The sequence below is a fragment of the Schistocerca nitens genome, chromosome 4 (genome assembly GCF_023898315.1).
Source record: "Schistocerca nitens isolate TAMUIC-IGC-003100 chromosome 4, iqSchNite1.1, whole genome shotgun sequence".
Taxonomy (NCBI): Eukaryota; Metazoa; Arthropoda; class Insecta; order Orthoptera; family Acrididae; genus Schistocerca; species Schistocerca nitens.
Genome location: NC_064617.1, coordinates 536,521,694 through 536,548,408, shown reverse-complemented (window position 1 = coordinate 536,548,408; position 26,715 = coordinate 536,521,694). Strand labels below are relative to the sequence as shown.

Sequence of the window (26,715 nt, the reverse complement as noted above, 5' to 3'; positions counted from 1 at the left end):
CCCCATGTCGGCTTCTGACTGTCTTTCCACCTTCCATCATTCTTATAATTATTATGCAACTACATCTTGTTAAACTTATGGTTCGGTAATACACCTATCACTACATGCCATCTTTGGTATTGGAAGCATTACATTGGTCTTCATGCCAGAGTTAGTGATGTAAACAAGAGTTAATGCTGCAATTCCTGACTAAGACAATGAGAATAATGAAGGCACTGGGAGGGGTATGGTTTTAATACAGTTTCCGATTTTGAGCCAAACTGACATGCTTCCACGGCGGCCTGATAACGTAATTTACTATAAGGGATCCGAAAAATTAATTACGCTGACGTACTCTGATAATACTGCTCTGGCTACCGTTTTGAGCATGTGTCGCACAAATGATATAGCTATGATTAGTTAGTTTCATGTTCCATGGATCATTTTCACGATAAATCGCAATGAAGTGGAATGAATCGTTTTACATTCACTACGTAAACTTTTCTTTTAGAACGCATTACATTGCACTTGTCTGTGAAGTGTACACCATATGTTATAGCTGTTTACAAAGACAATCGTAATCGTAACGTGAACGTGCAGTCGTTATAATACTGTAATTATGAAAAGGAAAGTTGCTGCTCACCACATAGCGGAGATGCTGAGTCGCAGATACGCACAACAAAAAGACTGTCACAATACAAGCCTTCGGCCATCAAGGCCTTTGTCGAAAATAGACGACTGCAACCAGCTGCCAGAGGTTGCAGTCATGTGTGTGAGAGTTGCGTTTGCGTGTGTGTGTGTGTGTTTGTGTGTGTGTGTGTGTGTGTGTGTGTTTGTGTGTCTGTCGTCTATTTTCGACAAACGCCTTGATAGCCGAAAGCTTATACTGTGACAGTCTTTTGGTTGTAACGATCTGTGACCCAGCATCTCCGCTAAATGGTGAGTAGCAACTTCTCTTTTCATAATATTGTTACATTCCATCCTGGATTTTCCATTGTTTGATACTGTAATTACATATACGAGGATGGAGATTCAAATCCTGTCAGTCCACCCAGAATAACTTTTCTGTGGTGTCTGGATGTTAGTTAAGCCGATTGCCGGGAAGTTTCCTCTGAAAGGGACAAGGATGAATATTTGTCCCGTCCTTGGCCAGTCCAACTTGGGCTCCATCTCTGAAAAGGTTCAAATAATCTCGCAAGCAAAATCGTATCTACTGAACCGATGAAACAGACGGAGAAGTATTGATATTACGTAAAGTCAGTCAACGGCTCAGAATCATACATGCTCAGACAGCTAAGACAGGGAAACCTAGATATATCCAAAATGAGTGGATAACTCGATATTCTATTTTCGATAAGTTACAGTGGACAATGTGGCGGATATTCTGACGTATGTAATTTAATTTTTAACTTTTATAGCTGCCGAATTACGACATCGGCCTTTCTAATGGAATTAAATACTTTTTTCTCTGGCGCTGAACAGAGACTTCGTTGATGACTTGCACTACGTAGTGGTGTGGAACTTGATGAAATACACTGGTGTACAAAAAATAAGGACGAAAGCACCTTTCGCGTGATGTCTCACTGGCAAGTAACACAGGATGATTCAGCTTGCTGCATACATATAAAGAACTGCTACAGTACAGTGCAGAAGGTAACTGAAAGAAATACGAAAGACGAACAGAAATGACATCTTTTATACAAGGACGATAATTTCATTGAAATAAAAACACGATTCACAATGGTGCCCTGGACATTACACGTGGTCAACATGGTTCTTCATTGGGTGTGTGTGCACCACGGACAACCATGCATGCTCTGAAGCGTGGTCCCACGCCAGGCACAAGGTACGTGAAGAGTTCCTGTGGTAAGGCGCTCCTCTCCTCCACGAGCGTGTTTGCAAGAACTGGATGGCCGTTGGCGCATTTGGGCACGTTGCAGTAAGTCACCCAACGCATTCGACTCGTGCTCGACGGGATTTATCTGGGAGAAACTGGCAGTCCATTCGCCGAATACCTTCTCTTTCGAAGAACTCCTCCACCAGCGCCGTTCGATGCGGTCAGGCATTATCACCCATAAAAATGAAATCTCACGAAAACACGCACAAGGAAAAGGAGTACAGTGTCACAATGACGCTGACCGGTGAGTGCAAAGTGTTGAAAGATTTGGGGGTCAGTACGCCCATGCAATATTATGTCTCCCCACGCCATAACACCTGGACCACCAAAACGATCTTGTTCGACAATGTTACTGGGTGCTTCACATTTTATTACCGCCGCCATATGAGGGCACGTCGAGAACAATCACTGAGCCAGAATTTGTCCTCATCTCAGAAGGGCACGTGACTCCACTCCTCGTTGGTTCACTCCCTATGCTCCTGGCACCATCGCAAACTGTACAGCCGACGTGCTGGTGTCAGCAGAAGACAACGTACAGGTGGTCGGGCCGTGCCGTTGTGGTGAGATTGCGTGCTTTCCAGCCCTGTTAAATGTGGTTGCAATGGCACCTGCTGTTTGACATGGGTCCCTTCTTGCCTGTTGCACAATGCAGCGGTCATCTGCTGCTGTAGTTGACAGTCGTGGACCACCTCCTCTGCTTCGGGCAGCAGTGCCCGTGGTTCGGAAGTCCGTGCACGTGGAACAATGCTGTGTGCAACACCAAACTCCTGGGCTACACCTGTCGCACCCAGCAGACATACCGAGTGCACATTGGGTTGTTTTTCTGTCCTGAATGCTATTTCCCTAAGAAGCTCCATAATAGGCCTAACATCAGAGATACCGAAATCTAGGAAATCCCTCCCCTCGTGTGCCTGCTCGCACGCTGGTGAGGGAATGGCCACCTGTCCACTCACAAGTTGAACGGGTGAGACCAGACGGTCAGTCCCCCATTAGCTCTCCGCCTCGAGCCATGCAATCGCGTTAACAGCCACCACTAATTACTCATCCTAAAATGAGGGGGACTCCCCCCACCACCACCACCACGTCGGAGCCACTGGAAGGTGCCTCAACAGCAGAGCCCGCGGAAGAAACTGTCGACACCTGAGGCGTCCCATGGAACGCGCCAGATGCTTCGCCTCCGCTGCATCCCGCGGCAGCAGCCTGACGACGGCTAACTACAGCCAAAAGCGCATTCAGCTGCTCATGAACTGCGGCCAGCTCCTCCTGCGTCCGCACAGAGCATAGAAAACACAGAAAGAGAGAAATACGTGTTGCTGTTTAGCAGGTATGTAGCAGGAGACAGCTGGAATTTGACAGTATTGCTATCGAAATTATGTGGAATGGCTCAGTTTATATATATATATAGTTTTAGTGCATGACTAATGCTGGCCGTTTACGTGTTTCTAAATGACGTAGTGGCCTAAATTTAACATTAATGAACACATTAATTTTCAGTTCCTTTCACGCAACTGCACTTGAAGCTAGGGTTCCTTCAGCCTGCAACTTTTTAAATCAAAATACCTCTATGACTTACAAGGAGTTGTCTAGACTAAGGAATTTTAGATTAAAAATTAAAACTTCTTATATTACTTTCACACGTTTTATTTTATTGGTCAAATGATCAAAAATATTGTTGATGCACATCGAAAACCTTTCTTAGCCAGTGACAGCTTTAGTACCGATTAATAATGGTCTTTTTCCTTCTACTGTTGTAGGTATGGACATCGCAGTTCTTTTCAAATAGTGGTATATCTCCTAATATCGCGTCGGACCTCCGTTTTGCTCGGCATAGAGAAGCAACTGGAAATGGCATCGACTCAACACGTCATTGGAAGTCTCCTTCAGAAATACTGGGCCATGCTGCCTCTACAGCTGTCGATAATTGCGAAAGTATTGCCGGTGCTGCATTTTGCACACGAACTGTCCTGTCGATTATGTTCCATAAATGATCGATTGGAAAGACGCCGGGCGATCTGGGTGGCTAAATCATTCGCTCGAATTGTCCAGAATGGTCTCCAAACCAATCGCGAACAACTGTGTCCCACTGATATGGCGCTTTGTCATCCATAAAAAGTCCATAGTTGTTTGGGACATGGTGTCTATGAATGGGATATTTTAGAAAAAGACGTAATTAAGGAAACTAGGCGATAGTTATTTAAGTTTTTCTTGTCACTTTGCTTATAAAGAGGTTTAGAAAGTCTCCTATGCCAGTGATGCATGATATATTTCACTAAGCCCATTACTTATTAAGTTACAACAACTCTTCAGAATTCGGTCGGAAATTGCATCAACACCATATGAGCTTTTGTTTTTGAGAACTTTTATAATTCTATTATGTTCAGTGATGCAGGCATGTTACACTTCTAGTTGCTTAACGTTTCATGGGGTGACATTTCAAATAAAATCTCTAACTTCTTCGACTGAACCTTTTAGTCCTATTTTTGCTAATGCATGTAGAAAGTGATCGTTAAAAATATTCGCAACTTGTGAAATATCAGTCACAACGTTATCATTCCTTTGTTTGTGATAGTTTCTTGTGCGTTGCCTGGTTATCCTCTCTTCCTCTTTGAAGAACATTAGTAACAATTGCTTCTGTTGTTTTTTCTCTAATGGGATTTATTATAACTCTAGTGTACTCTGCAAAAAGTACCTGTTCCGCTTGATGAATGTAAAGTGGTAGGCCATTCATATATACAAGTTGTTTTAAGACTATTTTAATCAAACGTCTAGGGGGTGATAGATCACGTCATGAAGAACAGCTTTTACTACCGACAAAACGTTCGCTGACGCTTCCCGGCGATGCTAGGCGTCATTTGTATTGATTATGCCCCTGAGAGGCGGCAGGCTGTAAGCACTGTAAGGCGTGTGTATGAATTGCGCGCTGCCTATAATCCAGTCATCCGCTCCACATGAAAGAGGCGCACCAAAATTAAAGTTACTGATTCGCCTCTAAAATATATTTATCCAACTCATTCTTAAGGTTTCCTGGTTGAAAATCATTCTGTCAGTTTACTGGGGTAGAGAGTACATGGAATACCTGGTTAGTAAACCCTGGTAGTTTGGTGAAAACTCATCGTCCCAGGGTCACCAAATACTAAACGTTGCCTAACGTCCACGGGATTCGCCAGTGAACATCATTTTGTCTCTAACAAAAGTATTTCCCCATGACGTGATCTATCACCTCTGCACGTATGATGCAAAAACGTTGGACAGCGTGTGTAAGTAATAGAGCTGGACCCAAAACTGAACCCTGTGGGACTCTATTCGTGATTTCTTCTCAGCTGCGTGACACTGTTTGAACTATTCAGTTTGTGAAGCAGCTATGTGTGACGTGGCAGGTGTGTGTGTGCAGGAGGAGTGCATGGTGCAGCTGCCGCCGCCCCCACCGCCGGGCGTGGACCCACGTCTGTGCTACGTGTGCCAGCTCAAAAAGCTGAGGGAGGAACGCGCCGCATTAGCACCCAGGGAGCCGCCGGAGGTCACGGCCGCCAAGGAGCGGGTGAGTACTGGCGCCACCGATCCGCTCTCCACAAGCACAGCCGCTATGTCAGCACTTACACTACGCAAGCTACCGTTAAACAGTACTGAGAGGGTTACGTGGTATCTTCACGCCAACCAGCACGGATGCCCAAAACATCGGTCATACGAAATCACATGGCCTCCTCACAGCAGTCGATCGAGGCAGTCAGGTAGATAGAGTATTTCATGACTTCAGGAAAGCATTTTATTCTGCCACATCACTCTGTTAACTAGGCAAAGTTATGAACAGGTTCCCCATTGAAAACCTGAACCTACGTGGCATTATTTATAGGCACTATACAAGAAACCTATGTTGTGTCTGTGCTGGTAATGCACGATGAAAAAAAGAAAAGAAAATATTCGTATTATACCAGTGATAAAAACTATGGAATATTATATAAACACGTACCACTTATTATTGTAAAAATAAGTTAATGTACACTGAGGCGACAAGAGTCATCATATACCTCCTAATATCGCGTCGGACCTTCTTTTAACCTTCTTAGTATAGCATTTCGACGTGGCATGGACTCAACATGTCGTAGGAAGTCCCCTGCAGAAATATTAAGCCATGTTGCATCTATAGCCGTCCATAATTACGAAGGTATTGCCAGTGCAGAACATGCGCAAGAACTGACCTATCGATTATGTCCCATAAATGTTCGATGGGACTCATATCGGTCGATCTGAGTGACCAGATCATTCGCTGGAATTGGCCAGAATGTTCTTCTAACGAATAGCAAGCAACTGTGGTGCTCTAACGTAATGCATTGTCATCCACAAAAAGTTCATCATGTTTGGGAACTTGAAGTCCACGAATGCAAATGGTCTCCAAGTAGCTGAACATAACCATTTTCAGTCATTGGTTGGTTCACCTGGACCAGAGGACCATTCCACATAACCACAGCTAACACCATCATTGAGCCATGACCACCTTCCACAGTGCCTTGGGTCCATGGCTTCGTGGGACCTGCACCACACTCTTAACTCTACCATCAGCTATTACCAAATGAAAATGGGACTGATCTGACCAGGCCGCGGTTTCCCAGTCATATAGAGTCCAACCTGTATGGTCATGAGTCCAGAAGAGGAGCTGCAGGTGATGTACTGTTAGCAAACGCACTCACGTCGGTCGTCTGCTGCCTTAGCCCATTAACAGCAGATTTCGCACACTGTCCTGTAGGATACGTTCGTCTTGCGTCCTAATCGATTCCTGTGGTTATTTAATCCGGTGTTGCTTGTTTATTAGCACCGACAGCTCTATGCAAACACTGCTGTCCTCGATCGTTAATTTAAGCCTATCGCCACTGTGGTGTCTGTGGCGAAATGTAATGCCTGAAATTTGGTATTCTCGGCACACTCTTCACACTTTGGATCTCGGAATATTGAATTCCCTAACGATTTCCGAAATGGAATGTTCCATGCGTCTAGCTCCAACTAACATTCCGTGTTCAAAGTCTGTTGGTTGACTGGTTGCCGTGCGGGATTAGCCGAGTGGTCTGAGGCGCTGCAGTCATGGACTGAGCGGCTGATCACGGCGGAGTTTCGAGTCCTCCCTCGGGCATGGGTGTGTGTGTTTGTCCTTAGGATAATTTAGGTTAAGTAGTGTGTAAGCTTAGGGACTGATGACCTTAGCAGTTAAGTCCCATAATATTTCACACACATTTGAACTTTTTTTTTTGATTGGTTGATTTGGGGGAGGGGACCAAACAGCGAGATCATCGGTACCATCGGATTAGCGAAGGATGGAGAAGTAAGTCGGCCGTGCCCTTTCAAAGGAACCATCCAGGCATTTGCCTAAAGCAATTTAGGTAAATCATGGAAAACCTAAATCAGGATGGCCGAATGCGAGTTTGAACCATCGTCCTCCCTTATGCGAGTCCTGTGTGCTAACCACTGCGACAACTCCATCGGTCGAAGTCTGTTAGTTCCTGTCTTGCAGCCATAATCAAGAGGGAACCGTTTCACATTAATCACCTGAGTACAAATGACAGCTCTGCGAATCCACTGTCCTTTTTTACTTCGTATACACGATGCTACCGCCATCTGTATCTGTCATATCGCTATCTCATGAATTTTGTCACCTCAGTGTACTTACCTTAAGGGAGGTCATCCATCAGACACTTAATGCACATTATTTGCATTATGCAAAGTCACTAGCTTCCCCATTCCATTACATTAACATAGCCCTGTTTATCTATTCCTACTACATTACAGCTTAACATTTTTCACATCTATAATAGCTTTCCTTTTTGCTTGTTGCAGTATTTCTCGTTGTATGACGTTTGGGCACTCAGCCTTCATATGTGGTAGCGTTGCTTGTATTCGTGATGAAATTATTGAATTTTCTTGTTTCTAGTGCTAGACTTTGTGTGTGTGTGCGTTTTAGTTGGTGGCAAATCACCGACCTAATATTTAACTGACAACAGATCCTATAATGCTTTTGTTTTCTTAGAGTGGCCTCTATTATCCATGTCATCCCCCATTTTATATTTGCTTCCCAACTTCTCTCTCTACTCCGCTGTTCTGTGTGGAACTCATCAAAGAGTCTTTCTGGCGGTACTACGTGCAATCGCCTGTGATGTGTCTACAGTGGAGTTAACCACTGTTTCATATTCATGAGTTGTCAGATATGAGGCATTACTGTTTACAGGGATGTACAAACGAGTATTTAATACATGTTACAGCAGCAGCCGTCGACATTTATTGTCGTGGATTGAAGTTCACGAGAAACTGGACCACTCAGCTAACACAGAGGTGGACAGGTTTATCGAAAATATAACTATTCGCACAGTAGAATTTCAGGAGCTGCTTCTGGATTTTGCTTCGGAAATTCATCAGTAAGCAATCTTCAACTAGTTCTTAAAATGCACACTTAGAAGAGCAGAGGTGGAGCAGCGAATCTAGTACTATCACAAAGCGTGTATCCAGACAGTGGTGCCAACTTATTTTGATTCCACAGTTCAATTCTGTCGATGAATACATCAAAATTGGTGATTCTCACATGGAACACTTGCCATAAATTTAAGCTGTTGCCATAAGGTGAGAGTTGCTTATGTCAATAAAAACTAAAGGTGTATGAATTTCTTTCTGTCCATGAGTTCCTTATCTAAAAGTCCCCCGTCTACCATCCTTTGCTATCTATATGATTTTGATCCTAAGTTTGAGAACACTATAAAACATGAACCGTTTCACTTCTGCCATACCTCCCTACATTATGCCTAGCATTACTGTAGTGATTGCAGATGATTTCATATCCCAGGGCACAGTGCTGCACTCGCAGGAAGTCTGACATCTGAAACTGTATTTCTTAGTTCTTCTTAATCAATAAAATTTAGAAGCCCAAAGTATCTGCTGTGATACACTTTAAACTCGTAAAAAGTGAAGACTTAACTTCGTTGGCTCCAGTTTACATCATCTAGAAGAACAGTCGCCGAATTTAATACAGAGATGAATTACTTGTCGGTATTTGACAGTGATCTTCTTGAAATAAAACTGATAAGCAGTTGCAAATTTGATTTTTCGCTAAGTTCCTATGGGACCAAACTGACGGGGTCATCGGTCCCAAATTTGATGTTGTTTCACAGTTGTTCATTCTACAACGTTTTCACGCATTTACGTCATTTGCTGCGCATAGATCCACGATTATACCACAGTTAGTTCAAATGGCTCTGAGCACTATGCGACTTAACTTCTGAGGTCATCAGTCGCCTAGAACTTAGAACTAATTAAACCTAACTAACCTAAGGACATCACACACATCCATGCCCGAGGCAGGATTCGAACCTGCGACCGTAGCGGCCGCTCGGCTCCAGACTGTAGCGCCTAGAACCGCACGGCAACTCCGGCCGGCGATTATACCACAGTTAGTCATCAGATTATTTATGTTTGCCAACGTATATAAAATACTGCACCTATCTAGAAACCACCACTTCGAAATTCTCAAAACTCTCGTAGAAATTCTCCCAGGGAACTCGAAAGTCGGAGGTGACCCGAACGGCCGTCTGTCCGGCGGCCAACGCACTACTTGTAGGTACACAGGTCGGTCGACAGCAAACCATCCAGTCGTTTCACAAATCCATTTGTGAACCTTGCTATATGTGCTGTGTGTTCGTATTTTCTTTAGGCACGGTAGTGGTAATGTTGTGGTAAATCGAAAGACTTTTTGAGAGTCTAGAAGTACCAAATCCAACACTGAAGCGTAACCGCCAAATATCAGGTTGATAACTGTTTCAATTTTACGCCAACACTTTGCCGCGGACATGTCAAAGGCTGTCATCGCTGTATGCCACCTTCCTGGATTAGATGTCCTCTACATCTACATCTACATCTACGTGATTACTCTCCTATTCACAATAAAGTGCCTGGCAGAGGGTCCAATAAACCACCTTCAAGCTGTCTCTCTACCGTTCCACTCTCGAACGGCGCGCGGCAAAAAAGGAAAACTTACATTTTTCTGTGCGAGCCCTGATTTCTCTTATTTTACTGTGATTATCATTTCTCCCAATGTAGGTGGGTGCCAACAGAATGTTTTCACAATCGGAGGAGAAAACTGGTGACTGAAATTTCATGAGAAGATCCCGTCGCAACGAAAAACGCCTTTGTTTTAATGATTGCCACTCCAATTCACGAATAATGTCTGTAGCACTATCTCCCCTATTTCGGAATAATACAAAACGAGCTGCCCTTCTTTGAACTTTTTCGATGTCAGTCCCACCTGATGCGGATCCCACACCGCACAGCAATACTCCAGGATAGGGGGACAAGCGTGGTGAAAGCAGTCTCTTTAGTATACCTTTTGCACCTGAGCGTTCTAGCAGTGAATCGCAGTCTTTGGTTTGCTCTACATTACCTATGTGATCGTTCCAATTTAGGTTATTTGCAATTGTAATCCCAGCTGAAATACACCGCCGAATAACTGGCACCACACAGGGAAGCCGTGCCGTACACTGCATGCAAACAAGCTCCACACATCCCCCACACAGTGAGATGATCTATGGCCGATCTCCCACTACTGTATAACGATCTTGATTGTTCCAGGAATGTAGCAGCTGCAGCAACTGGGACACATCGCCATCGCTTGTCACGGTAATGATGCATGATACCTATACTAACAAATCCAACCTTGCATGAGCTATCGCAGCTAGTAAGCCACTACTGCTCTTACTACCCATCCCACTGTCGCAGAGGTTTTTTTCCCACGGCACGAACCGTGGCACTTTTTTTCCCTCTGCTCTTCAGATCGTTACCCTCACTCGCGTTTCGTCCACTATCTATCACCTGATGGACCGTGTTAATGCGTAGTCTTACCCAGACGCACGGACAACATCACAGCCCACCATCCTGTGATACACTTACTAGATAACTAACATGTTTTACGGAGGTGACAGTAGAACTTTTGGTTTGGTCACCTCGTTGGTGCGGGCGTGGAGGGGCCCCATCTCTTCTTCCTATGTATTTTGTTGGATTTACGACCTTCAGGTTTGTATGACTTATCAAGTAATCGAAATTTAGCGGATTTCTTTTAGTACTCATGTGAATAACTTCACACTTTTCTTTATTCAGGGTCAATTGCCACTTTTCGCAGCATACAGATATCGTATCTAAATCATGTTGCAATTCATTATGGTCATCTGATGGCTGTACAAGACGGTAAATGACAGCATTATCTGCAAAAAATCTAAGAGGGCTACTCAGATTGTCTCGTATGTCGTTAATATAGATCAGGAACAACAGACGACATATAACACTTCCTTGGCGAACGCCGGATATTACTACTGATTTACTCGATGACTTTCCGTCTATTACTATGAACTGTGACCTTTCTGACAGGAAATCACGAATTCAGTCGCACAACTGTGGCTATATTCAATAGGCACACAGATTTGTTAGAAACGCTTGTGAGGAACGGTGTCGAAAACCCTCTGGAAATCTAAAAATATGGAATCAATTTGAAATCGCCTGTCAATAGCACTCCTTACTTCATGAATATAAGGAACTAGTTGTGTTTCACAAGAACGGTATTTTCTGAATCCCTGCTGAATACGTGTAAATAATTCATTTTCTTCGAGGTAATTCATAATGTTCAAACACAGCATATGTTCCAAAAATCTACTGCAAATCGACGTTAGTGATATGGGCCTGTAATTCAGCTGATTACTCCTTTTCTCTTTTTGGGTATTGGTGTGACTTGAGCAATTTTCCAGTCTTTAGGTACGGATCTTTCTACGAGCGAGCGGTTGTATATAATTGATAAATATGGAGAAACTGTATCAGCATACTCTGTAAGGAACCAGACTGGTATACGTTCTGAACCGTTCATACAATGGGTCACGTCCTGTGGATTTGTATTACAGAAATCAAATATTTCATTTTGGGACTTTCACAGCTAAAGATACAGGTTTCTACATTTTTGTTATCTGAACTTCCGTATTTCATCTTTATTTCTGCTAAGGAATGTCTTACCTAATGTGTTACAGGTGATAAACTTGGATATTATGAGGGTCGACGCTGGAGGCGCAATAGATGCTATGAAAGAGGCGGACGCCCGGCGGTCAAGAAATATAGAATTCGCTCTCTACAACAAACATATCGGCGAGCAACGGCGCATGGACATGGTGGAAGAAAAGCAGAGGAATTTAAACGTAAGCCCCGCACCACTAATTGAGTTTCATGTGTTTTCATTCGGTTTCCTCATAAGACATCCTCACACTGACCTAAAGAACTGTGTAGTTAGTATCATCCACAATAACATTTCTGAAAATTTCAACATCAAAAGTGTCTGTAGGGCTGAAATGTCTATTATATTACAACACATATTTATCCTGCCAGAACCCTTTCGTTACTTGAAACTAACAAACAATCTATGACATTCAGAAGACGCCATTTTCACTATGTATGAGAAAATATGGTTAACGACATAGCTCTTACAAATGATCATTTTCCAGAAATTAGTTTCTGCCGTTTCCTCTGTAAGATCAGTCTTAGTGCTTCAGGTCGGATACAGATTGTAGTGGGTTAGACAAATCGTTAACTCCACTTTAAGAGCACACGTCTGCGAAGGAAGCGTCATAAATCCGACCACACATTATAAGGAGGAAAAAGCACGCTAGCAAGATATCAGCCTCAGCAATGAAGCCGCGCGAAATTCTGGGCCATAATTCTGATAGTACTCAGTTATGACCTTCTGAATGCACAGCCTTTAAATTCCGGTACGCACCAGTTGTTTGTCACTCACTGCGTCCCACTGCAGCCGCCTAATGCCGGAGTGCGAAGTCGTAACTCTTTACTGTCATAATTATGGCCCACATTTACACGTGGGATCGCTTAGGGAGGCTGATATCTTGCAAGTGTGCTTCTTTCTACTTCAAATTTGGCGGTTTTTCCATGTTAGAAGCTATCTTTAAAGAACTGGATAAGCGAGAACACGTTACAGATATTTTTATAGATTGGTCAAAAAAACTTGACGTAACTGATAATGACATTCCTATTCACAAATCAACACAAAAAGATGTCAGAGTGGTCCAAAATCCGCGGATTAAGGTCTTACATAGAAGACAGGCATCAAATGGTAATATCAGGTGGTCATAATTATAGTGCAGCTACTCACAGAGGTCCAATATGGGTTGTAAATATCGTATGGCAGCGAAACTTGGTATATATTCTCATGCGTTACTTCAGAACCGATTTACGCTGGAAAAAATTAGTTACTATTTGGCCACCAGGAGAAAATCTGGCGGTGTGAATGCAATAAAGACGTATATGAATATTTCTAAATATAATGGATTAGGAACAGGACGTGGACAGAAAAGGTCAAACAAGTGGGAAAGGCATATGTTGACTTTATTATTAACCACCACTTACGCACTTTTCTCAACATGAGCACCGGACTCGTCGACGAGATGTTGTACAGCGCCACATTTGCGTCTAGTAGCCAAAATTGGAATTAATTTTTTTCCAGAGTAAATCGGTTCCGCATTTACGCAATAGCATGTCTACCAAGTTTCTCTGTCATCCGATAATTACAGCCCACACTGGACCTCCGTGAGTAACTACTCTTTAATTATAAACACCCGACATTAAGGCATGAGGGCATTTAAGACAATGTCGTTACAGCAATAACACATATATCCAGTAAACCACAGCTGAAGTAGCCCTACGGAGCACAACAGGGCTATGTCCTAGGACCTCTTTTGTCCCTCCTTTATGATGATGACGTAAATGACTTTATTAAAGCAGATGACAGTATAATTTTAATTAAAGCTTCGAATAGAACGTCTATGGCACCAGCCATAGATGCTTCAGTCTCTCTGATAACTAGCTGGTTAGAAAAAATAAGACAATAAATAAAGAAAAAAATCGTCTTCATGAATTTCCACTCTATTTATACAAGAACATGATACTATACCACGTCATAACAACAGATTACTGAGACGAGTTACTGAAGCTAAAATTGTAGGTATATAGCTGTAAAAGAAATTAAAATGGGACTGTCATGTGAAAGTACTGGAAAGAAAGATCTGAAAACCTTGTTAGCTCTTCGTGTTCTAAGCCAAAGTTCAAGCAGGTGAACAGTATTTCAGGCACATTAAGCATACTTTCACTTACTAATCTGGTACGGGTTAATCTGACGAAACTCAGCTCCCAACCTAAAAGTTTGTAGGATACAGGAAAAAGCTGTCATGGCTACCAGCAACTTAAAGAGACTTGAAACATGTAATCTATTGTTTATTCAGCTGAAAATAATAAGTCTCTCAAGCCTATACAAATATGAATCGATTCTGTTTGCAAATGAGTATCTTTCAAATAGAACCGGGGATCTACAGCAAAATAAAACTGTCCATAGGTGCAGCGCAAACAACAGTAACACAAAAATTCCTTTAAATATAACCTAAGTTATTTATGATAGAACCATGGTTTCAATTCTTGAGTTATCAGACACAGCTTTTGTGAACTGAATTTGTACTTACGGAGAATTCCTACCACTTAAGACACAAAGGAATTACTGACATTGGCCGCGAGCTGTCATTCATTGAAATGGCTGCTCGCAGCCAGTATCTGTAATTCCATTGTGCCTTAATTCATAATGGCTGCTGGATCAAAAAATGTCAGACAAAACAGACACCACATATATCTATCATTTACTTTGTATTGCTTGTTATTTGTACTTTATGATTGCAATTTGTAATCTGAAATTTTTCTTTGTTCTCTCTCTCCCCCTCTCTCTATCTCTCTCTCTTTGTCTCTCTCTCTCTCTCTCTCTCTCTTTCTCTGTCACTTTCTTTTTCTCAAATTCGACTTGTCGTACATTCAATAAACTCTATATGTATGTAATGTATCCGACTGGGTCATCACATGATTATGCTGCTGCTGCTGATGATGATGTGATGACGTGCAGACAAAGGCATTGTTGCATAATTTTTGTACATCATTACTCCAGTTCATTAAAAAGATAATAATTTTCGCCAAGATGTCGTTTTCCGATAAAGGTAAGGCGAGACGGGAGACGCCAGCTGTCTGTACGAGCCTTCTATATTGGTGCAAGCCTTGGAGGCCCCTGCAACAGTTCCTCAGGCGCCCCCAGCGTCTTCCAGCGCCAGTGCTTCTGTTGCCCTCTGGTCGAGCCCAGGCGCACCGCTACACCGACAAGCCGACGGGACGGTGGAACTTGAAGAACAGGATGCCGCGTCTACCCCCTGCCCTGCGTCGGACACAGAGACGAGACAGCGTAAACAGAAATCGCCGAAACGCCATAAGAAACGGCCATAACAATCGACGCGTTAGAACTGCCAGAGACAGCGACGATGGATGATGAAGTGCGTCAGCCGATAAATCGATCCGACACGGCCGATATTAACGTACCACACTGTTCGACGTCTTCTCCCACTACCGGTGGGCCTGCGCACAGTGGAGATGCGGGAGATCACCGAAGCCCCGACCCCGGAAATGCACTTACGACTACGTCTGCCTCTCGAGATCCAGTGGTATCGACATCCCTGGGAGACTGGGGGTAGGAGATGGAGATGCAGGATGCGTTTCAGGACCCTGACGATACACCGATGCCGTTGGCAGCGTCTACGTTGACGGCGACAGACGCCTAGGCCGGCATGACCCACACCCGTCGCTTCGTATCTCTACGCCCTAACGGCGCTCCACACCACCGCACAACTACCGCCCACCTGTAATACCAAGGACACCCCCCACGACTTGATGGAACAGGCATACCACGTCGCCACGTTCGATGTCCACGGCGTTACTTCTGCTCTCAAAACCCGTATGCTGCGAGATACGTTACGAGCTGCGGATCTGGATGTTGTTTCCCATCAAGAAGTCCGATCATGACTCTGTTTCGATATCTACGGATATGACGCCTACACTATGCCTTCAGATGTGGGCGGAGGAGGTACGGCTATTCTGCTGTGGGAAGGGATTACGGCAACTGACGTATCCTATTTACCGTCGGCCCGGTGGGTGGGAGGCTGGAGCGGGGCGGGGGGGGGGGCGCACTCACGGTTGGTACAGTTCGTCTGGAGGACCTGTATGCTCCTTCTGGCACCGACAGAAGGAGACAACGCCACACCTTTATTGCCGAAGACATAGCTCTGCTCTTCCAGGGTAATGCCGACCACTTGGTAATAGGCGGATATTTCAGCTGTGTGCTCAGACCATCCGAGCAGGTGCCGCACTATATCACCTGCCCAGCACTTCAGGCACTTGTAAAGGACTTGGCTTTGTCAGACACATGGGTCACACAACACGACGACCGAAAGGCATACACCCACTTTACTAGTCATTCCGCGAGCCGTTTGGATCGAGTCTACGTCACACGCAGCCTGCGTTCGGCAGTTGCCGACGCTGAGATGTGGCCGGCAGCATTCACGGATCACCTAGCGTATGTGTGTACTCTCACCCTCCCCCGCCAACGCGTCTGACGAAGTAGGAGTCCGTGGCCCCTTAATGTGGCCCTTCTTGATGAGGTAAATTGCAGACACGATGTTGAGTCCACAAGGAGCAAATGCCACCGGCGATTACCCGCCTACTGTGCCGTACTTCAGTGGTGGTTACGGTGTGTTAAACCCGCCTTGTGCCGAATACTAGCCAGCTATGGACGAGATAGAGCGCGCTGGTGTACCGCGACCACTGATTTCTATTGCGCTGCGCTCTGCGAACTGGCTGTGCAACCGCTGTCGCCGGAACGACAATCGGCAGAACACCAAGGCACAGTTGCTACGTATCACCGCCATAAGTCTCGCGGGTGTGCGGGTGCGAGCGAGGACAGCTAATGACGCTAGTGGGGAACGACCTTCCCTCCGCCACATCATTCAAGGTAGGAGAAGACGCAAGAGGCAGCTCATTACGGAGGTTGAGACGGAGGATGGACGACGAGCTGAAACGCAAATGGACATCCTCCGAGCGTTCACACAGTCATATACACTTCTCTACGAGCGAGAGAACAACATGGATGTAGGAGTCAGGGAAGTCCTATCTGACCTGCCCGTCTCGCGGACCTACGAGATGATGCTACGCCCTTGTCGAAGGTGACTTTAGAAGAACTACGAGAAGCTACGTTGCGCGGTGCTCCCAACAAAACACCAGACCCTGACAGACTTCCTCTTGAATTTTACAAAAGGTTATTTGATCTTATGGGCCCAATGTGGATCAGGATGTACAGAGAACACCTGTATCCCGATTTTCAGGTACCATCTGAATTCACTGAGGGTGTCTTGATTCCGGTGTCCAAACCCAGAGGAGGCTGTCGCCCACTTGATTTTCGACCATTGACAAAGCTAAACACCGATTACAAGCTGTTGACACGCATCCTCCGTGAGAGGCTCAACTCTATCGTAACGGCGGCCATTCACACTGATCAAACCTGCCTCGGAGGCGACACTAACACGTTTACGACTTTAAGCACCTACAGAGACGTGGTGGCGCTCATGCAAACATTCCGCCTCCAGGGCGCTCTTGTTGCGCTGGATTTTGACAATGCTTTCGATCGCGTCGAACACGGTTTCCTGCGTGCAGTTATGCAATACATTGGTATCCCGCGCATGACATCTGTTGTGCTTCGTTTGATCCATGAGGCGGTCAGGAGGATTGTGGTAAACGGCTATCGGTCCGCCCCAGTCCGTGTCAACAGGGCCGCCAGACAGGGTTGTCCTCTTTCTGCCATGTTATTCGCGATTGCCCTCGAACCAGCTCTTCACGGACTGCGGAGACACTTGGAAGCACTTAGCCTCCACTCCGTGACCTTTCGATGTGGTGCATACGCCGATGATGTGATGTTCTTCGCACGGACTGGTGACGAAATACAAACGGCGCTTTCCTGGCTCCAACAGTATGGGGAGGTGGCAGGCAGCGTGATCAATCTCCGGAAATCACGCTACATGGAGGTGGGACGAGGCATGCCTGCAGAACTGGATGTAGCCCTGACAAAGGTCCCAATGCTCAAATGTACAGGGATATCGCTCCACTGTCAAATACAACGTGCTGCGGCCTTTACGTATCGTAAGGTCTTACGACGACTCCGCATAGAGGCTCCTCTCAACAAATTCAGATCGTTGGACATTTTGCAATGCGTTCAATACGTCAATGTGTACGTGACCTCTCACCTTAACCATTACGCCGACGTATTACCGATGACAGACACGATAGCTTCCAGGATACAGGCAGTGTTTGGACACGTGGTGAAAGCCGGTGCCGTTTTTAAGATCCGTTTTGTTACTCTTACTTTACCATCCACAAAGGAGGTGTTGGACTCACTCACGTCAAGCACAGAGCTTTGATGCTGTAGCTTCGCTCAACGTGGCGACTCTGGCTTTCACCAACAGACAGTCTTCCTGGCATCCTGATAGCAGAGGTGGCCCCAAACACGCCGTGCCTACCGGTACGAGTTGTACATTTATCGCCCTCGCTGTCACATATTAGGACGTTTTTCGAGCAGCACAGCTATATGGCGAGGGTTATACCGGAGACACGGAACCCGACAGCAAAGACTTATTATAGTGTTCTCCAGCGCTGGAATCCGGCTAACGACACTGTACGACGCCACCCCACGATCGACTGGACGCGGGTTTGGTGAGCCATCCATCAACATCCTGTCCACTTTAGTGCGGTCGACGTGGTATGTGGTCACTAACGAGAAATTTCCGACCCGACGAAGGCTACATGCCATTCACCTAACTGACGACCCGATGTGCCCCCGTTGCGCGACGGTAGACACGGACGAACACAGATTGAGCTGTGGCCCCGCACGCGAGTGCTACAAACTGATCCGCCAGCTGGCTTTCCTGCTACGCCGCCCCTTTGTTTCGATTGTGCCCCTGGACCTGTTTCATCCCGACGCTATTTCGAGATGACCCGGAAGAATGCAGTCAATTTGATACGAGGAATAGCGATACTCTACATGTACCGCGACGGCGAAAAGGAAGTCCTCGATTTGTGGCAATACATGATCGACGAGATCCTGGTCTTAACGAACAGAACGGAATACCGGAACCTTTTTCTAATTATTTGGGATCGTCATTCATGGACCCACCGCCCAGCTGGGGTGTGCCGGATGTGACAAGAAATTGACTTGTAGACGTGATGTTTCCACGATTCCCCTACGGTAACAGAAACAGTCTCCGTGTGCAGCGGCCCCGGACGCTCAGACGGTTGATGACTGGTGAAATCTATTGCAATGACGACCGCCTCTTACTAGCCGCCCGCTTCGATAAGACGATCCCAGTGGGCGAGATGGCCCATTTTAGTTCACATTATCGGCATAATTTTTGGGGTATGGCTCCCTTGTTTTTGTTGCTTCTTATAAAAAAAATTAAATTAAAAAAATGTCATGGTGCGCTTAACTAGGCCTCGCTATCCGTCCCCTACACGCGTCGCCTCCACCAGTCTTCCGCTGATTGTGCTACTTAAAAAAAAAAAGGAAAGAAAATGGTGGTAGAGCACTTGCCCGCGGAAAAAAGGTTGGTAGAGAACTTGTCAGTGAAAGACAAAGGTCCCGACATCGAGCCTCGGTGCAGCACAGTTTTTATCTGCCACGTAGTTTCATATCAGCGCACACTCCGCTGCCGAGTGAAAATTTCATTTTGGAATTAATCTTATGTTCGCTGCAGTCTTTTTCTGAAGTTATGGAGATTACTCCGGAAAAGTAAGATTTTTGCAAAGGTAAAAAACTGTTCCAAGGTCCATAGTCATATACCGAGGAACAAATATTCCGTTCAAATTTAAAAGTGTTGCAATCGAGAAAATCTTGCCAATACTGTATTTAATAGTCTACGTGTTGCATTATTATTCTGCTACACTCCAACAATCAGTAAATGAAATCAAATGAAGAAGAGCTTTTATCACAAACCAGTTACAAATTAAAAACATTCTGAAATAGCATCCATTGGCAACTAACACATATTTCCATTTTGAAGACAGAGAAAATTGTTAAAACATTTTAAAAAATTCAGTTCATTTGTATATATCACATGTTTCATGGTACAAGACCTTTTGTTTCAAGGCACAAGACATTGCATGACAGACGATGTGTGATGTTATGTGGAATTTTAGTCACCATAAAACTCTGTAACTGAAGAATTAACAATACTTTCAAAACAATTTTATTATATTACTCAGTAATTAAATGTGTTGAGCTTGCAGTATTTACGGACTCTACATGAAACACAACCTTATGTCCCAAAACAACAAAAATAGTATAATATTACGGTAACTGTTTATGGCAGTCTCTATTGCAAGTCTCTTCATGCGATTCTAAAATCGGTCACAGATTGAGATACCGACCACGAAACGACATATGTTCCTAGGCACGCTATCCTCCAGGTACAACAATGTCCCCTAACAGAACGTAGGCAACCTGCCGTGGTGTGCAGATACGTTAATTATATATATTCATTTTCCAAATAGATTGTATTTTTTAGAATAAGTGGTAATAGGCTACATAAACCACTATAAGAGCTGTTACAGTTCTTGCAATATTACTTGTCCTGTGCGCAGAAATTCTCTTTCTCTGCGTTGGGCGAGTCCACCCCTCTGTTTAGAAAGGGGTACCGCCTCGGGTGTTGACACCTACGGACCTCTGCACTTCGCCCGTTACGAACGACCTTTCTTTGCCCACCTAGGCTGCATTGAGGGAACGAAGGTGTGTAGATGCCGACTGCACTGAAACATTTCTCAAACGATTTTATAGAAACTATTCAGTAAAAGAGATTCGTTCTCACGCATCTCAAACTGTTTGGGAAAGGTGCTGCGCTAAATGTGAATAGTTTGCTGAGGAAAATAAGGTTCACTATGAGGTTGTGTTTGGTGAATGTTACATTATATATCAGTGCAAGCAAAATGGAGCTAACGTAGGTTAGGTTCGGAAAACTCCCAAAAAATTATTTCTTTACTATATTTTCGCCGTCACCAGCGGGCCAAAACCCATCCGAGGATTCCAAGATGGCTACGCACAGCAAACGACTGATTCTTCTACGATGTATACCTGAGATCCCGATCTTGAACTACCTTGAACATTTTCTTGATTATTGTTGTTGTGCTCTTCTGTCCTGAGACTGGTTTGATGCAGCTCTCCATGCTGCTCTATCCTGTGCAAGCCTCTTCATCTCCCAGTACCTGCTGCAACCTACATCCTTCTGAATCTGCTTAGTGTATTCACCTCTTGGATTCCCTCTACGATTTTTACCCTCCACGCTGCCCGCCAATACTAAATTGGTGTTCCCTTGATGCCTCAGAACATGTCCTACCAACCGATCCCTTCTTCTAGTCAAGGTGTGTCACAAATTTCTCTTCTCCCTAATTTTAATCAATACCTCCTCATTAGTTATGTGATCTACCCATCTAATCTTCAGCATTCTTCATTAGCACCACATTTCGAAAGCTTCTATTCTCTCCTTGTCCAACTATTTATCGTCCGTGTTTCACTTCCATGCATGGCTACACTCCATACAAATACTTTCAGAAACGACTTCCTGACACTTAAATCTATACTCGATGTTAAATTTCTCTTCTTCAGAAACGGTTTCCTTGCCATTGCCAGTCTACATTTTATATCCTCTCTACTTCGATCATCATCAGTTATTTTGCTCCCCAAATAGCAAAGCTCCTTTACACCTTAAGTGTCTCATTTCCTAATCTAATTCCCTCAGCATCACCCGACTTGATTCGACTACATTCCATTATCCTCGTTTTGTTTCTGTTGATGTTCATCTTATATCCTTCTTTCAAGACACTGTCCATTCCGTTCAACTGCTCTTCCAAGTACTTTGCTGTCTCTGACAAAATTACAGTGTCATCGGCGAACCTCAAAGTTTTTATTTTTTATCCATGGATTTTAATACCTACTCCGAATTTTTCTTTTGTTTCCTTTACTGCTTGCTCAATATACGGATTGAATAACATCGGGGAGAGGCTACAACCCTGTCTCACTCCTTTCCCAACCACTGCTTCCCTTTCATGCCCCTCGACTCTTATAACTGCCATCTGGTTTCTGTACAAATTGTAAATAGCCTTTCGCTCCCTATATTTTACCCCTGCCACCTTCAGAATTTGAAAGAGAGTATTCCAGTCAACATTGTCAAAAGCTTTCTCTAAGTCTACAAATGCTAGAAACGTAGCTTTGCCTTTCCTGAATCTTTCTTCTAAGATAAGTCGTTAGGTCAGTATTGCCTCACGTGTTCCAACATTTCTACGGAATCCAAACTGATCTTCCCCGACGTCGCCTTCTACCAGTTTTTCCATTCGTCTGTAAAGAATTCGCGTTAGTATTTTGCAGCTGTGACTTATTAAACAGATAGTTCGGTAATTTTCACATCTGTCAACACCTGCCTTCTTTGGGATTGGAATCATTATATTCTTCTTGAAGTCTGAGGATATTTCGCCTGTCTGATACATCTTGCTCAGCAGATGGTATAGTTTTGTCAGGACTGGCTCTCCCAAGGCCGTCAGTAGTTCTAATCGAATGTTGTCTACTCCCGGGGCCTTGTTTCGACTCAGGTCTTTCAGTGCTCTGTCAAACTCTTCACGCAGAATCGTATCTCCCATTTGATCTTCATCTACATCCTCCTCCATTTCCATAACATTGTCCTCAAGTACATCCCCCTTGTATAGAGCCTCTATATACTCCTTCCACCTTTCTGCTTTCCCTTCTTTGCTTGATATCTTGATCCATTTCCAAGATACAGAGGTTCACAGTTACACTACTTGTACAAGTAATACACGTACGAAAGATTTATTGTATAAATTGATATCTCCGCATTTAAACTGAGGATACGCCCGTGATTAATGACTGAATGAAAGAATGAATGGTGTAAAATGGTTCAAATGGCTCTGAGTACTATGGGACTTAACTGCTCAGGTCATCAGTCCCCTAGAACTTAGAACTACTTAAACCTAACTAACCTAAGGACATCCTGCCCGAGGCGGGATTTGAACCTGCGACCGTAGCGGTCGCGCGGTTTCAGACTGTAGCGCCTAGAACCGCTCGGCCAATGAATGGTGCATCTGCGTAAATTTTGCGGGTACACTTGATTCCAGGATGTCTATGCAAGCAAACAGCTGAATTTTTTACGATACATTCGTAAGCTCCCGATCTCGAACAACCTTGAAAATTTTCTTGACGTCTTTATCCCTTTCCCTGGTACAGAGGTTCAGAGTTACCCTACTAATACAAGTAAAATATGCACGTAAAAATTAAATAAATTCACTGATGACAGGTTTACACGTGATAAACCGATGATTTGATTAAAGTGACGGTTATATCCATGAATGAATGAATGGATGAAAGCATTTGCATAAATTCATGGGCGGTTCCTGAGGAAACGCCCAAAAAATGAATTCATCATCATTTCTTCGCCATTAACAGCGGACCATACCACAGTCGCGGATTCCAAGACGGCTATGCGCGACAAATGGCTGTAATTTTTACGATATATTCGTAAGATTCCGGTTCCGAACGACCTTGAAAGTTTTATACACTCCTGGAAATTGAAATAAGAACACCGTGAATTCATTGTCCCAGGAAGGGGAAACTTTATTGACACATTCCTGGGGTCAGATACATCACATGATCACACTGACAGAACCACAGGCACATAGACACAGGCAACAGAGCATGCACAATGTCGCCACTAGTACAGTGTATATCCACCTTTCGCAGCAATGCAGGCTGCTATTCTCCCATGGAGACGATCGTAGAGATGCTGGATGTAGTCCTGTGGAACGGCTTGCCATGCCATTTCCACCTGGCGCCTCAGTTGGACCAGCGTTCGTGCTGGACGTGCAGACCGCGTGAGACGACGCTTCATCCAGTCCCAAACATGCTCAATGGGGGACAAATCCGGAGATCTTGCTGGCCAGGGTAGTTGACTTACACCTTCTAGAGCACGTTGGGTGGCACGGGATACATGCGGACGTGCATTGTCCTGTTGGAACAGCACGTTCCCTTGCCGGTCTAGGAATGGTAGAACGATGGGTTCGATGACGGTTTGGATGTACCGTGCACTATTCAGTGTCCCCTCGACGATCACCAGTGGTGTACGGCCAGTGTAGGAGATCGCTCCCCACACCATGATGCCGGGTGTTGGCCCTGTGTACCTCGGTCGTATGCAGTCCTGATTGTGGCGCTCACCTGCACGGCGCCAAACACGCATACGACCATCATTGGCACCAAGGCAGAAGCGACTCTCATCGCTGAAGACGACACGTCTCCATTCGTCCCTCCATTCACGCCTGTCGCGACACCAGTGGAGGTGGGCTGCACGATGTTGGGGCGTGAGCGGAAGACGGCCTAACGGTGTGCGGGACCGTAGGCCAGCTTCATGGAGACGGTTGCGAATGGTCCTCGCCGATACCCCAGGAGCAACAGTGTCCCTAATTTGCTGGGAAGTGGCGGTGCGGTCCCCTACGGCACTGCGTAGGATCCTACGGTCTTGGCGTGCATCCGTGCGTCGCTGCGGTCCGGTCCCAGGTCGACGGGCACGTGCACCTTCCGCCGACCACTGGCGACAACATCGATGTACTGTGGAGACCTCACGGCCCACGTGTTGAGCAATTCGGCGGTACGTCCACCCGGCCTCCCGCATGCCCACTATACGCCCTCGCTCAAAGTCCGTCAACTGCACATACGGTTCACGTCCACGCTGTCGCGGCATGCTACCAGTGTTAAAGACTGCGATGGAGCTCCGTATGCCACGGCAAACTGGCTGACACTGACGGCGGCGGTGCACAAATGCTGCGCAGCTAGCGCCATTCGACGGCCAACACCGCGGTTCCTGGTGTGTCCGCTGTGCCGTGCGTGTGATCATTGCTTGTACAGCCCTCTCGCAGTGTCCGGAGCAAGTATGGTGGGTCTGACACACCGGTGTCAATGTGTTCTTTTTTCCATTTCCAGGAGTGTAGATATCTCCATGCGTTACCAAGATAAAGATGTTCAAAGTTACCCAACTTGTGCACGTAAATGCGATGGAGTCGAAAATATAGTTTATAAGGTGACGTAGCACGGAGAAATATGATGTAAAGGGTCACTGTTATCATCAGAAAGCTTCTGGAAACTCCACGTTGTAGTACTGTAGCACATGGAAAAATTTTGTGCATGTAATAATCCGGACTGAAATGTAAAATTAGTTTTACTTTATTTCAAATTTCACATAAGTAAACTATCAAAGTTTTACTGACGCGCAAAGTTCTTTTCATACTACTGACTACTAAAGACGAATATGCTCCCCTTTATTAAAAGACTCTGACTGAAAAGTGAGGTACCAGTTGCCTCATTCCACCTTCTTCAGAAAATTTGAAAATTTTCGCAACAGTATTGACATGCGAACACATTTGCGCCTTTATATGCTGAGAGTGAAGGAGACAGTGGCAGCAGGGAAGAGATCGAGAAGTAGTAAATACTGGAAGGTAGTAGATGGTGGTTGTGGTACAGAAAGAGCAGTGTCAGCGAAAGACAGGGACACATTGGCGGTGGAACATAGCAGACAGAGAGAGAACAGTGCTAGGAAAAGAGCGAAAGAGACAGTGGGAGAGGTAAAAAGAGAAGGGCAAAATGGAAGTGAGTGAGACCAGTAACAATGACAGGCAGTCTGTGTCAGTGACAACGAGGAAGAGAGAGGTATTGACAATTATAACAGATAGCAGCAGTGGGAAGGGCTAAATGAGATAGCAGAGAAACAGAGAGACAATGAAGTGATAGGAGTCCCACCAGGTTAGCCGATAGTGCTAACGCGCTGCTTCCTGGACTGGAGTAGGTGCTCTGGTTCCAGATCGAATCTGCCCGGCGGGTTAACGACGGGGGCCGATGTTCTGGCCAGCCTGCATGTGGTTTTTAGGAGGTTTTCCACATTCCGCTAGATGAATAGTGGGCTGGTCCCCACGTTTCGCCTCATTTACAAGGCTCGCAGACATTTGAACACATTCACACTATTCCATGGATTACACTAGATGCAGACAATTGAGGTGCACTAATTCCTTCGCGGGGGATATGGGGTGGCGACAGGAAGGGCATTCGGCCACCCTTAACATTAACATGCTACATCCGATTAACCAGCAGACCCTGCAAGTCGGGATACATGCTTAGGAAAGAGAATGAAGTGAGAGGAGACAGTAATAGTAGGACAGAACGAAGGCAACTGGGGCTGTGAGACAGGAGACAGTGACAACTGGAGAGCCACAAAGAGATAATGACAATGAGTTGGGCCGAATGAATGAGTGAGAATAGGCGGTTGGGAGTGGATGGGCATGAGAGACTTAAGACAATGGACTAGTGGGTGTGAGTCAGTTTCAGTTACGGCAGCTTTTGTAAGTGAGAGCTGAGTTACATGTTCGCTTGTCAATATTTTTGTGGAAAATTTTTAAAGTGCTGAGGAAGATATAACGAGGCAGCTCACCCCATTTTTTAAACAGAGTCTTTTAATGAAGAGGAACATACTCGCCTTTTTGTGCTCATATAGGAGCATTTTTCCGCTTGTTTATATAATACCTCGACATTTTCGAGATTCCTCGTACTGCTTTTACTCTATTCTCTGTAACTTAGTTGTGAAATTTGGAAATTGATATACAGGTTGATTCAGCTGAGCTCCTGGACCCTTTCAGATATCGTAATTCTGTTTTCATCCAAATTAATTGTAAGAAAGTTCTCACTAAACAACGTGTATTGCCTTTTCATAGTTACATTAATTGAAGAGAGACCTGTATCAGCTTCGCTTTTTCCAATGCCCTATGGTAATTTCTGCTGCTAGTATCGTAGTTATAAAAGAGACAAATTCAACGGCTTTTTT

The 26,715-nt window shown here is 44.9% G+C and overlaps 1 protein-coding gene across 1 annotated transcript in view; it reads left to right on the top strand.

Moving 5' to 3' along the window:
• LOC126252421 (uncharacterized) overlaps positions 1-26,715 on the top strand; it is a 102,671-nt gene that overhangs the window by 36,680 nt on the left and 39,276 nt on the right. The window contains exons 4-5 of the mRNA XM_049953311.1: positions 5,268-5,414; positions 11,914-12,078. Of these exons, the coding sequence (XP_049809268.1) occupies positions 5,268-5,414; positions 11,914-12,078 (312 nt within the window). The remainder of the gene's footprint in view (positions 1-5,267; positions 5,415-11,913; positions 12,079-26,715) is intronic.